This window comes from Ictidomys tridecemlineatus, chromosome 16 (assembly GCF_052094955.1).
Source record: "Ictidomys tridecemlineatus isolate mIctTri1 chromosome 16, mIctTri1.hap1, whole genome shotgun sequence".
NCBI lineage: Eukaryota > Metazoa > Chordata > Mammalia > Rodentia > Sciuridae > Ictidomys > Ictidomys tridecemlineatus.
The window spans coordinates 53,851,618-53,865,440 of NC_135492.1; the positions used below are offsets into that span (position 1 = coordinate 53,851,618).

Below are 13,823 nucleotides of genomic sequence, written 5' to 3' on the forward strand. Positions count from 1 at the left end.
TCCCAGGACCCCAAGGGTACCCAAACCCAGGGATGCTCACGTTCCCACGATGAAGTGGCCCAGGGTTTGCACTTTCCAGTGCCCGTCACGCCACCCAAGAGCTTGCTTTGGGAGCAGTTGTGACACTGGCAGGGAGCGGTGGCGGGAGGAGAGCCTGCCCGCGCTCGGCACAGAGGCCAGGGTCCTCCCCAAGGGTCTTCCCCCTGGGGCTGGGGGGAGCCGCGGGCCGTATTCTAAATTGGGGACAGAGGCCCAGGGGGTGGGGGTTTTCCCCGTTTTCAGTGTTTCCTCTCCATCCCTACGTTAGTGCGTGACAACCAGAAAGAAGAGCTGAGCCTTCTTGTCATAGGAGCGCGTCGGTGAGCCGCGTGCACCTCACTTCAGGGCGCTCTGCCAGGGGAACTCGGTCTGGGGCCCTCCACAGAGAAAGGGGCCTTTTGCTCACGTGGTGTGGGGAGCTCTCTCTTAGTCCCTCTGGGCATCATCCGGCTCAAGCCTAAAATGGGGACGAGGACACTGTCCATGTCACAGTGCCCAAGTGGCACCCTGAGTGACATGCTGACATAAAGAGCTAAGCCCAGCTCCTGGCACGTAGCAAATCCTCAAAAAGTATCCACGATGCCCCGTTTTTGTCACCTGCTGCTGCGAGCTGGTTAGAAATGACAACCCAAATGCTCCGAGCATCACTGGTAACATTAGCATCTGATATTTTTGGGGTTTTTTTTTTTGGTACTGGGGATTTAACCCAGGGGCACTTTACCACTAAGCCACATCCCCAGCCATTTCTACTTCGAGACACGGTCTCGCTAAGTTGCTGAGGCCGACCTCCAACTTGCAATCCTCCTGCCTCGGCCTCCCGAGTCACTGGGAGGACAGGCGTGTGCCACCGTGTCTGGCTCGAATGTTAAAGACTGTGTTGGGTGAAGAGAAGACAGCGCACACGTGTTCATGTACTCCTGCGAATCCTACTGCCGTCAGTCTCGAATGCTTTGGCAAAAATGGTTCAAGGCAGAAGCTACACCTCAACACAGCTTCAAAGCCATCATGGAGGGATGGCTTCATCCGGCCACGGAAGCGGATCTCTAAGGCAGAGCCTCTTCATTGGCCAGCCGTGGAACTTGAGGGTGCGGTGCCAGGACCGTCAGCTGGTGGGCACATTTAACAAAAGTTTCTGTCTCACGGAAGCTTCACCATTGGCACCATCTGCCCTCAACACCAGTCCTGATGGGGGAGACCGCTTGCACCCTGTGGTCTGAGGATGAATGGCCGGTGACAAGTGGCACGGCAGCTAAGTGCCTCTCAAGCACCCATGTCTGTGGGCCAGCCTGTGCCAACTGCCATGGCCGACGCGCCTGCACATTCCCAGCCAAGCCGCCCGGAATTCCCAGCTGTGGTCGGCCGACACTTGCGTGGACGCCTGCACGTGTGCTCTCCAAACGCCATGGTGTCTCTGCTGCGTCAGTCACAGGCCCTAAACCCCAGCACGTTCTCCACCCAGTCACCACAGTTGGCTCAACCTGTTGTGTCTCCGAGAAAAAGAAAATCCTGCCAATCATGATGGGAGCACACCGGCCAGATCCCGAGCCATCTCAGTCTCAGACATCCAAACGTGGAGGGAAAAAAGAATTCTCGGAATCAAAGAGATACAATCATCTTTCAGTTACCAAGACTAAAAACCGCGGCACATACACGCAAGGCCAGTTAGACTTGAAGTCTACCTGCGTGGGATTTCTTGGTCGGCTTTTTTTTTTTATGAATGGAAAAGTCACAGATGCGTGATGCTGAGAAGCTGGACAGTGAAGCGGATCGTAATTGAAATTCCACGGCTATTAGTACCTTGAAAGTATCTCCCAAGTGGGTTCCGTGTGCCTGCTGACAGAGAGGGGACCCCACAGCGGTCACGCCCCTGCCTCTGTCCTTTCTGCACTCCATTTACACCGTCCCCGTTGGTCCCCCTCATTAAACAGCCTCCACCAAGGGCAGTCGCCGAGCCCTCTTCTCCAGCCACGCACAGGGAGGGAAGGGTCCCCCAGGAGATGGGGTCTGCGGCACCGAAAACCTCTCAGAAACTCTGGGGTGGGTGAAGCCCCCGCTCTCGAGACCCTGCTGCCAAAGTATTTCTGGCAATGACCTTAGCCCAGTTAAAGGGGACGATGACGGTGTCTTATAATGAACCGATCATGCCGCAAAAGCCCTTTCTTCCTGAAAACGAGAGTCACACCATGGTCTCGCGTTACCCAGCCAGAGAGCCATGGCACAGCAGGTCGGCAGACTCCAGCACCGAGATTCCTGAGAAGCTTGCTTTCCACCCACCAGGGCGCTCGCTCACTGCCTGCGGGACTCAGGAAACCTCGCGCCTCACTCACCGGCCACGGCGCCCGAGGCTCTCGGGCTGGCCTTCTTCCCGCCTCGGATGCGGTACTCGTTGATGGCGTTTTCGATCTCCTGCAGCTTCCTCACCGCCTCGGCGTAGTCCTGCTTCCGTCTCTTCCTCACCGTCTTGCACAGGTCGGGCTCGTTGGCAAGCTTCTTCGCGGCTTCGACCAGCTTTTGCTGTATCAGGAAGTTGCTCTCCAGGCCTTGCAGCGCCGGGTCCTGTAGACACACAACGGCACTTTTATCTCTGCACACACACACACACCCTCCTCGCTCTCTCCTGCTGGATAATAAAGAAGACTTCTTGTGCCTTCCTGAATCACGTGCTTTCTGGGAGCAGGAGCTTTTGAAGTTTTAATTCGTTGACACCCTCGGATACCTTCCGAGAGGATGAGAGGACTGGACACCCCCCCCACACACACACACACCTTAACTTGAACCTCCCATTAGCCCAACCTCTTCCTGTTGTAAGGAGGGAGGCGAACTTTGAATATGCAAAGCTGAAGAGACAACAAATTTGGGTTTGATTCCTGGTGGTATGACCTGAATACTTCATTGTTTATTTTTTTGGCACCAGGGCTTGAACTCAGGGGTACACAACCACTGAGCCCCATCCCCAGCCCTGTTTTGTATTTTATTTAGAGACAGGGTCTCACGGAGTTGCTTAGGGCCTCGCTGTTGCTGAGGCCGGCTTTGAACTCGCAATCCTCCTGCCTCAGCCTCCCGAGCCGCTGGGGATGACAGGTGAGCGCCACCGTGCCCAGCTTGAATACCTTAATGTGCTGAAGAATAAATGAGATGCTGTATGTGTACTGCCTTAGCTCAGGGCTGGGTACACAGGTGAGCACTCATTCCATAGCAAAGCTCTCCCTGACAGAAACAGCTACTGGTTTCTAAAGCGAAGATGGTTGAATTTCTACAAGAAACGTGGGTAAGGACACACTGGTTGATGACCTGCACTCTGGATTAACTCACAGCATCTTTTAATTGCACCGAGTGCCGTGCATGGGTCACCTCATTTATAATGCTCACTGCATCCCTCGGACGGAAGAGCCACCGTTATTTCCATTTTTCAGAGAAAGAGACGGAGTCCCGAGAAGTGAGAATTTAGAGAGATCAGACTATGTGCCCAAGCTTCGTTTTAAGCCAAAGAATGAATCTTAATTCTTATAAAACGATTTCTCAACTTATAAACATTTGGCGTCCGTGGGATGTGACGAGGGAGCGAGACACTGAGAAACAGCCCAGTTTTAACAGGAGTGCGCGGAAGTGCGCTGCCCACTTCCACAGCTGAGATGAAAACATGCAGCAGTGGCTCAGAAACCACAGGACGGCTGGGAGCTGGCTCGGTGGTGGACCCGCTGCCCTGGGCTCACCCCAGAACCACAGAGAAACAAAACAGAAGGCGGGGAGCACGGGCCCTGGAACCGCAGGAGCCACCCCGCCACTCCTGGCTGCGCCTACCTCCTCGCTGGGCAGCAGGCTGTCCTCCAGCTTGAAGGCGGTGCCCACACGCCTCCTGACCTGGGGAGGCCTCTCGCCTGCGTTCAGGGGATACTCCTTGGGCACTTTGCCCGTGAGCTCCTGCAAAACGGGACAGGGTCCAGAGCTGGCCGCGGGCACAGGCCCCCGAGAGCCGGCCCGCCCTAGCCACAGGCCCCGGGGCAGGGCGCACTCACGGCCTCGCGCAGGCAGATCCTCCTCAGCTCCTCCACCTTCTTCAGGAGCTTCTCCTGCAGCTGCTTCTCCTTCCTCCTGAGCTCCAGGATCTTCTCGCGCTTCTGCTCCTCGCTGGCTTCCGAGTCTTGAGAACCTGGCGGGGGAGGCAGGGAGGTGGGCCCCAGGCACTGTCCTCCCCAGGCTGAAGGGCAGAGGGCCGGGAGCCCGGCTGGCTAGCAAGTGGGGGGCTTGGGTCTTTTCTCCTAGTTCACAACATCGAAAAGGCAAACTGCAGGACGTGAGACCTGTCCTCTGGGTGTCAGAGCCTCGCGCATCGGCTCAGTCATTTCGGAAGCAACGACAAAAGGCTTGTGTTTCAGACCCACCCAGAACCCTTTCCTAAGAGGCGCTAAGGGAGGGCCTTCCCGCCGAGGGGCACTGCTGAAGCTCCTTTGGAAACGCTCTTTGCAATTTGGGCTCAAAGCCCCGATGGGATTTCTGTGGGAAAATCATCACGCACCCTCAGTGCTACGAGATCCCAGACTGTCCACCCAGGGAGGGTCGAGGGGCAGCCACTACGTTCTGCCTGGGATCATGTTTGCATTGCATTTTATATTACAGAAGAATCGGCCAATGATCTCCAACGAAAACTAAACAATGGGAGAAGGTGATGATGGAATTGATGGGAAGAAATCTCCTTTCAAGCCGCCCCTGGATAATCCCTTTCTCTGCATCTAGCGCTATTTGCACAGCCTGTTTTTAATTTAGTTTTCATCATACTCTCCTGGATATCAGTTGTGGAATTACATTCCAAACTGTTACACATTGTAGGTTCTCATATACTTTGTTTCCAAAACAATGGATGGAATGGAAACATACATTTAAAAATGGCTCATAACAGTTTCAAAAAAATAAAAGATGGCGCTGTGTGTTTTCTGATCCCAAACCTTACCTGAGGATATTAGGCTGCCATTGCTGGCCATGATGAACTGACCCTTCGCCTCCAGGGTCACCAGTTTGGACACCCTTTGTGTTCCAGTGTCTGTCAGATCCATGGCGATGTCATCTAAACTCCTGGCTGTAGGAATTTTTGCCTACGAGGTAAACCACACAAACACAGAATTAATGCCATCAAGCGCATCTTGAATTAATAAAATGATTAAGCAACCATACGATAACAATGTTTTCATGAATATACACGACGCCCAAGGCACGGTTTAGCACTGACTGAAAGGCACCGTAAGCAACCTCACCAACGCGCACACACACACAGGCATGGGGGCCCGCGACCTCGTGACTTCCAAAGCATATCTCCCACCCTTTAGGAAACACGTGGAGAGCTAAAACGGCATCGAGGTAAGAGCCAGCCACAAGAACACGGACCCGTGTGTGTGCACGTCTCCTGGAACAGCTTCCTTTCTGAAACCCAGCAAGACGGGGGGACACGTCCCCCGAGACCCGCGTGCACCACTTACTTTGCTCTGCTTGCGGTCCAGGTAGAACTGGTGCTGACTGATGGCCATGACCCAGATGGACTTGATGAGAGAAGAGTTCGCATACCAGGTTTGCACCAAGAGGCCGCTCTGCCCAAAGGTCCTTCTAGACACCGAAATCCTGGAGGATTACAGAAAGCACTCGAGCTATTTGCCTCTGGGCAGCACCACACCAAGGCCTCCCGGACATTGCCCTGATGCACACCCGGGCGACAGGGCCAAGCTTCTGACTTTCTCCTACGGCAAAACTACCCAGACCTGGGCAACGTCTTTCTGCATAGAACAAGCGTATAAGAAAACATGGTGCACACACTCAGAAGTGCATAGGGAATTAGCAGACGAGAAACCCCATGTGTGGCCGTCTCAAGTGGTACAGGGTAAAAATGATTTTTTTAAAATAGTGTCTCACTAAGTTGCCGAGGCTGGTCTTGAACTTGCGATCCTCCTCCTTCGGCCTCAGGAACAGCTGGGATTGCAGGTGTACAAGCACCTTGTCTGGTTTTAAAGGTGGTGTTTCATTAAGGACATAGCAACCCACCCCTGTCGGGGTCAGCACCTGTCTCCAGGTGGAGAGAAAGCCTCCTCGGAGGAGGAGGTGGACTGACCTAACCTGAGGGTGGACACCGTCCACTGAGGATCGGCAAGCCTGAGGCTGGTCCACAGTGCTGTTGGCACAGCGGAGGAAAAGAGGAAACTAGGAGGGGAGGAGGGCTGGCCAGCAGAGAGCAGGGGGCACCTTCATAACCGCACAGTTGTTTTCTTTTTAAATGAATTAAACGTGAGCCAAGCGTTCCATCTCTAAAGCAGTTACACAGACCACCAGTCAGCCCACAGAGACACGGACGGCCGTCATCAGTAGGAGACAGGCACTGCTCCTCACCAGGACGCGAGGCACACCCGTGCCCACGTGCACACACACAAGGAGACCTCACGGGGGGCTAGTGGGGACCCACGGAGACCGGACCCACACTGCGGTGGGGATGCTGGGTGGCCCGCGGCTCTGGGAGAGCCCCCTCCAAGGCCCACCACCAACGGTCCGTGAAGGCTGGACTCACGCACGCACCTGGGCCCAGAGGGCCACAGGCCCCCATTTTGCTCGGTGACTAGGGCCACGGAAGTATCTCGTGGGCTCACCTTCGAGGATCGTGGACCTCCACGGCAAACTTCTTCTCACGGAAATACAAGTTCTCCAGCTGCTTCCACTGGAACAACTGAAACAGGAAAAGAGAAGAGCCACGGGCTGCAGTCATCTTTCCCTCGACTGAGCTGCTCCTACGACGTCACATTCCTATGAAGACTCGCGGGTAAGGCTGGGCGGGTGAGCCACCTTCTCACAAAGCACCTGAAACCCTGGTGGTGGTAAAGGTCGCCCGTTCAGCCTCACCTCACGGGTGGGTAAGGGTGCCCTGAACCATAAAGCCAGGCGGCTGGCGGCCGGCCATGGGAAGCGCCCGGTGTCCTACCTCTGACTCAGCTTCCTGAGCAGGAGGCCTGCGCAGCTTCCAGTAAGCGCTAAGCCCCTCCAGCGCTCATTTGTGTTTCAATGGAAAGATACTCACAGGCGGTTTGCACAGGAGCAAAGTGAAAGCAAAAGAGAAGTCCCCACGGCCAGCCTCTCACCTGTCCAGTGCCCCCAAGGCCACCAGGTGCGTGGGGCGCAGGGCAGGGTGGGGTGGGGTTGCCAAAGGCTGCCCCCCCCCTGCTGGCTGAGCCTCGGGAGGGGGGTGGGATCGGCCTCCCACCTCTGCTCTCCCACTCCTGCCGCTCTGGGGCTGGACTCCCGGATTTGCCACTCGGCAGGGCAAAGAAAACTCTTAACAGAAAGACCAAGTAACCTGGTCAGGGCAGGTCAGGGCAGAAGAGCCTGTCTCGCTGGGTTTTCTGGGCCGTTCCCAAGCCCTTCCATGGAGGTCCTTACCAGCCTGCGCTTCCCCAGCCTCCCAGCTGGGACTCTAGTGTGTAATTCCTCTCCCCCCCCCCCCCCCCGCCGGCCGGCTGTCCAGGAGGAGGGCAAGGCAGCACTTGGACATTGTGCTCAAGAGTCTTTAAAGAGCATTCCAACTGGCTCCTTGATAAGCACTCCCCCGTTGTCGCGCACCCGCAGCGAAACCACTTCCTGAAGTACAGAAACCGAGACTTTGCACAAACACGCCAACCTTCCAGCAAAGGGGCAGAAGGAGCTGCAGGTGCCCCGCAGGGGCAGCCTGGGGCGGGAAGGCCAGCTGGACCCCGGGAGCATGCCCACTCCCTCCAGCACTCGTGCAGAGCTACCTACCAGCTTCCACAACACTCCCCGGGCCCAGGCTTTCCTTTCTTTCGATCCAGAAGTCCAGAAAGTGGGAGAGAAGCGTGAGGGAGGACCAGCGTCCTCCCCTGGTCCCCTCCCGCCGGTGGCTCCGCGATTCTGAAGCCAGTTCCCTAAGACCCAAGGTGTAACTGGGTTTCACAAGCCGGGCCTCCCACGGCTCTGACGTGACATCGGCAGCTCTGCCCGGGACACTCCCCGGCCTGCAGTCCCCTCCCTCCTCCCACAGGGTGGACGGCAGGCGGAGTGCTCGCTGCAGATTCTCCCAGAAGAACAGACTTTCCTAAATCTGGGCACCTTGGACTCCGAGGACGCCGGCGCCGGGGAAGCGCGTTGCTTTGGATCCGGTGGGAAGTGGACGGGGAGGCCTCCGGGCAGCTTCGGCCGGCCGTCGCTCACCGGGGCAGGAACAGGTTGGACAGGAAGGGGCAGAGCGGCCCAGCTGTGTTTTCCTCGGCCTCCATTCCCACACACGGGAAAGCCAGGGCTGCACTTGAAACCCGATCTCGGGAAGCCGCCGCCTCCCCCCTCTTATCGCTTACAAAAGGGAAAGGCTGGCGGCTTTGCACTCCCTCCGCCCAGCCCGCCTGAGGGGCCAGGGGTGAGGGGCCGGGCTTAGAGAGATGAAATAATTAGACGGCAGCCGGGTCTGCAGAGGAAGCAGCGGGAGGAGACCGCCAGGCACCTCCCCAGCGGGAACCTTTAAAGTTTATGCAGTGTGACTTCAGATGGGTGCCCGGTTCCTGCAGTGGCACCAGAGGACCGGAAGGACCCAGACCAAATTGCTAGCAGTGGCTGCCTCCGGGCAGGAGGGTAGGGCCACCTCTATCTCATCATCTCTAGTCCTTGTCTTTTGTTAATAAAGATAAGAGGGAGGGAAAGTGGTATCTCTGATGGTCTCTGATTGTCCACTTGAGCGGTTCTGGCAGGTCCTGGGGTCTTCTTGGCCTTCCTGTGTACTTATTTCTCCAAATTCAAACGATGGACGTCATGCCGGACGAACGTGAGTATATCGCACAGGAGTGAGCCCGGCTCCCGGACCACGGGGAGTCCCCTGGGACTTGACCACCGTGATTCTGACCAACCTTTGCCGTAGCCGCGCTCTTTAATCTCTCTGGGCTGCTGCCTAGACGCTGGTTCTGTCTGTTTTTCCTCTGAAATGTCTTGGTTCCTAAATATCTGAGGCCACCATCCAACCCGGGCAGGGGAGGAGGAGACGGAGCGTGGACTTCCGCAGCCTGTGGGACACTCCTTTCCCATCCACCGGTATTTTCTGAGCCCCCTCTGATGTGAGGTCCCGATTGATCGGGAGCCTGTTGGAGAAGAGTCCCTTCCCTGGTGAGGAGGACCCTGCAGGTGGCCCAGGTGACCTCTGGCTCCACTACTTGTAGTTAGTGACGCTCAACTGTCCGGAGCCTCAGCTTCCTCATCTGTGTAATGGAGCCGGTGACACCCGAGACCCGGGAGGCCAGCGCCTGCTCAGCACCCACAGCGGGCAGCTGGGCTGGTGGGGTGTTGACAGTGACTCTCCCCTTATCAGACCACCATGGTGGCAGCAGCTATCTGGCCGCCACATCTGTGTCTCCACCAGGAACAGCCTAGTGGCTCTGTTAACAGAGCTGTGTCACTCAGGCCGCGACCCTGGCGGGTTTCATGGGAGGCTTCCTGATCCACCCGGGAGGTAGGAAATCTGCGCCAGGGCAGAGGGACAAGCCCCAGGCAGGGGGGCACAGAGGCCCTGGAGAACCGAGCTGACTCTTTAATGCCCTGAGCAGGGACAGGGAAGGTGTCACAGAGGCCGGGCTTCTGAATGGCGGCCAACATTCCAGGTTAATCATTTACCTGCAAATTCACCTGGAAATGGAGATTTGGGACGGTGGCACAGAGCAGCGACAGTACATCAAACAATGAGTCACACGGGGCAAACCTCGGCTATGACCTGAAGCAAAACAAAGTCATGGAAAAAAGTGCCCCCCGAGGACCTTCTCAGTGCGACAAAGGAGGACTCTGGCAGGACTCTGGCTGTCACAGCCCCGGGGACCTAGCTTCCTTCCAACCCTCTGCCCTGTCCATCGGATGTGACGATGACCGTCCAGGCCTCCGCCCTCCAGGAGGGTACAGGGTGGCGGGCTCAGCAAGGAGTCAGACACGCAGGGCTCACACCCGTGGTGCGTCTGACATGCACCTAGCGTGCAGGGGCCACCACCACCCTGACCCCCGCCTCATCCTGTCCAGGGTCCCCGAAGCAGCGCCTCGGCCCCCGCTGCATGCCGACGAGAGGTTCTGGGCCATAGGAAATGTGCAGCCTAAGATCTGACTCCCGAAAGGAAGCTTCTCACCCACGTTTCCTCTGCGGCCAAATCTCCCACTTCCAGGACGGCTGACCACTTCCTGTGGCCCCCTGCAGGGCAGCGGGCGCTCCCTGAAGGTGTGAGCTGCTGGGGTTAGGGCTGGTGGCTGCCATGGTGCTCCCAGCCCACGCCTTGCTGTGCAGCCTGTTTATTAAGTATCTTCAGTGAGATCTCTGTTTCGGATGTATTCTTTCTTCCCAGATGAACTGCCAGGTCCTTGACCCCAAGGGCTGACTTTTTTGTTAGATGAGATAAGGAAAGGAAAGTGCTAGGGGAGGGGCCGTGGAAAAGCCACGGGCTTCGTCAATGCTTTTCTTGGGAAAACACAAAATCGAGTCTCTTAAGCTCTATTGTTAGAAAGCGGTTTGTACTAGTAGATGAACTGGCTATCTTTAGCTGATCACAGGAAACCCTGCTGTCAAACCACACCAAGTCCCCAAACACTGGGGCATGACGCAACCCCAGGGGCTTGGGAGGCTGAAGCAGGAGGATCTAGAGTTAGAGGCCAAACTCTACTTATCGAGACCTTGTCTTGAAATAAAAAAATAAAAAGAGTTGGGGGGGTGTGGCTCAGTGGTGGAGCACCCTGGGTCCAATCCCTAGTATCAAAACCAAACCAAACCCCTCCTGGATCTCAGCAGGAGGACCCAGGAGACAAGCCCACACTGAGGGACAGCCTCTTGCCCCTGGAGCTCCAGCAGGGCGTTGTCCCTCGGGTCTCAGCTCACATGCACCTTTCTCACAGGTCCTTCCCTGGACACTCCAAAGGAGGGGGATCTCCTGAGCGAAAGCCCCCCCGGACCACAGGGTCCTCCCACGGCTCTGTGAGGCCCACAGTCAAGGGAACTCTTTGACTTTGACAGATGGGAAAATGGAGGCCCAGAGAGACCGAGGGGCGGCCCGGGTCAGCCAGGTGGCCAGCAGGAGTGCAGAACAGGTTCTCTCTTCAGATCCATCCAGGGCTGCAGTTCTCCTCCCACGGACTGCGCAGGGCTGAACCCTCACATTGATTATCGGGGTGGCTCAAGCTTAATTATGCACCCGCAAACAGGACGGACTGGTCTCCCGGTGGCATTTTGTAATCCATTCTTTTTTTTTCCCTCCTGCATCGTATTTTATTGTGCTCTGATGTGGGAGGTGTGAAGAGGCTTCTGGTGGAGGCCCGTGGTCGTCCGTCGGTGGTGGAAGGAGCGAGGAGAGGGTCAGACGGACGGTCTAGGTGGTAGGTCAAGGTGGCGCTGCTTGAAAGACGAGGCACACCCCTGCCTTTCAGTAACAGGAGCCCCGTCCCTCCAAACCACGGGAACAGGGAGGCCTTTGTGCGCGCTCCTGAACTCACCTGGCTCCGGGCGGCAGGGAATTCCAGCAGTTTATAAAAAAGATCAGTTTATTGAAGGCCAAGAACCTTTCCCACCGCCAAGGCCCTGGGCGCTGGGCTCCTGCCAGCCGTACGTACTTCGCCTGTTACCAGGCCAGGGGACGTTGATCTGGAACACCAGCGTGGTCGGCCCGGGGCACTGCTACAGCACCTCATTCCCCTGCCCGTCTCCGACAGGCTCTGGTGGGCCCCGGTGACCGCTTGCCACAGGGGTAGAAGTCCGTCCTGGTTCTCAGCCACGACCTGCCGTTGGTCAGCTGCTTGGGGGAAGATGAGACATTCTTCCCTGAACCCCAAATAAATAATGAACACCCACAAGGAACACGAACTCGCACCTGTCCCGACCCGAGTTCTAGTGTATCTCCACCTCCTACGAGAGTTCGCGGTGCTCATTTCACGCACAAAGAGAGGATTAGAAAGTGAACTGTGTCTGATCTGGATCTTTGAGACCCAGGATTGAGGTCTTCTCTCCACCTGCTGAGGGAGTGGAGGCTCGGGAGGCCGAGGCGGGAGGACTGCAGGTTCTAGGGCAGCCTCCGCGACTTAGCCAGGCCCTGTCTCCAAATAAAAGATAGCAAGGGCTGGGGGTGCGGCACGGTGGTAGGGCACCCCTAAAATCCATCCCTAGTACCAGAGAAAAGTCTTTCTCTTCGTGGGCCTCATACCTTCAGGCATCACGGTGAGAGAGTTGGGAGGACAAGGGCTTCTCACTAGGACTGTGGACTCGGGGTGATGCTGGGTGCCTCTGTAGCCAGTGATCCATCCCGTCTCTCAAACCCTCCTTACTGTCTGCCCCCCTCCCTGCCAAGGAACCACTGGCCTAGTGAGGACTGGGTACCAGTCCTGGTCGTAAATGACCTCGTTTAGCTCTTACACACACACACACACACACACACACACACACACACGCTCTCCAGAGCTGGTGGCATCTCCACAGGCAGAGGAAGGAGCCAGTGATAGAGAGAGACCAAACAGCAACACGCCCCAGGCCATGGGGCAAAGCCACGCCAGAGACAGTGCATGGGCATCCCCAGCTCCTGGCCTGCACAGATGAACTGCCCCCTCTGGGGCCTCCCCAGGCTGCAGAATACGATTAGATCTAAAATGCATGCAGAGCCCTTGTAGGGTGCTCTGGTAAGTGGAACAAAAGCGTCCCCAGTGTGCAGGATGACCAGAAGGTGACACTGCCCAGGAAGGCTCGTGGGCCCTGCTGGAGGGTCTTGGATGGGCCCTTTTCAGACCAGCCCCTGCCCTCCCTGTCTCTGTTCTTGGTCCAGCTCCTGATTTAAGCCACTGTCCTAACAGGGCAGCGTGTGGCTCAAGAGGCTGAGCCTCTGGGCCTCCCACCGTAGTGTGCCAATCTGACCTTGATTCCTGCCCAGCCACTGGCTGCCCGGCCGGCAGGGCCAACAGCTGAGGCCCGGTCCTTCCTTTCTGTCCGCGCTCACAGCCCTGCATGCAATCCGGCCTTGTGCAAACTGGGCTGGGAGAGGGACCTGCAGAACCCGCTCCTTCCTGCCGAACCCTGAGCTGTTTGGGCACAGAAAACCCTAAGTGCACAGAGCCAAGACCCAGAGTCGGGTTTTCACGGGAGAAGAAAGGAGGAAGGTGGAGGGGCAGCTTCTGAAACCCGGGAAAAGACAAGCCGCCTGGTGCAGGGCCCTCCCTGAACTGAGTGGCCAGCGTGGACAACTGCAAATGGAAAGGGGGAGTGACCTCCGACCCTGGCCTGGGTGGGACTGAACGGCCAACCTGACCGGGTGGTGCCCAGCGCTCTCCACGCTGCTCCGAAAGTGGAGAGCGTCCTGTGAGTCACAGGCACGGGAGTGGACGGCCCGAGAGACACTGGGCAGACTCTGCTCCATGACCCCCGGGGAGAGCCTGACCGCTGTTGGGGACGCACTACCGCGTTGGGTGGGGATATGGTATTGTCCGGGCACGGGGGCTGAGAAATCATTTAGGAGTTAAGTCACCGTGGATACTCAAGATCAGAAAACCCCGCAAGACCTCCGAAGAGTCCTTCTTAAAGCACGATTCAGGAGAAAATTAAATTAGCCAAAAAAAAAAAAAAAGGAGTTAACATGGCGAGTCGTGCCCAAAGAAAACCCGACAGGCAGTAATTTGTGAATCCGCGACACTGACCACTGGCCTTGGCTGGGCTGATCAGGCTCTGCATGCCCTCCGGCCGCCCACCCCAGGGTGCACACCGTGCTGCTCACCCAAAGGGGAGTGGTCTCATAAATCATGTATGTCCCTGTAAG

The 13,823-nt window shown here is 56.9% G+C and overlaps 1 protein-coding gene and 1 long non-coding RNA gene across 7 annotated transcripts in view; one reads left to right on the forward strand and one right to left on the reverse strand.

Annotated features, from left to right (window-relative positions):
- The window catches only part of Frmd4b (FERM domain containing 4B), a 179,659-nt gene that overhangs the window by 14,706 nt on the left and 151,130 nt on the right, over positions 1-13,823 (reverse strand). For all 6 annotated transcript variants that reach the window (XM_078033627.1, XM_078033625.1, XM_078033624.1 and 3 more), the window contains 6 exons: positions 6,663-6,739; positions 5,511-5,649; positions 4,988-5,129; positions 4,056-4,189; positions 3,841-3,960; positions 2,367-2,595 (listed from right to left, as the gene is read on the reverse strand). In XM_078033627.1, coding sequence (XP_077889753.1) covers positions 2,367-2,595; positions 3,841-3,960; positions 4,056-4,189; positions 4,988-5,129; positions 5,511-5,649; positions 6,663-6,739 — 841 coding nt within the window. The remainder of the gene's footprint in view (positions 1-2,366; positions 2,596-3,840; positions 3,961-4,055; positions 4,190-4,987; positions 5,130-5,510; positions 5,650-6,662; positions 6,740-13,823) is intronic.
- LOC144371199 (uncharacterized) lies at positions 7,185-10,354 on the forward strand. Its single transcript, XR_013431401.1, has 2 exons — positions 7,185-8,836; positions 10,069-10,354. It is a non-coding gene; the product is annotated as an uncharacterized LOC144371199 (long non-coding RNA).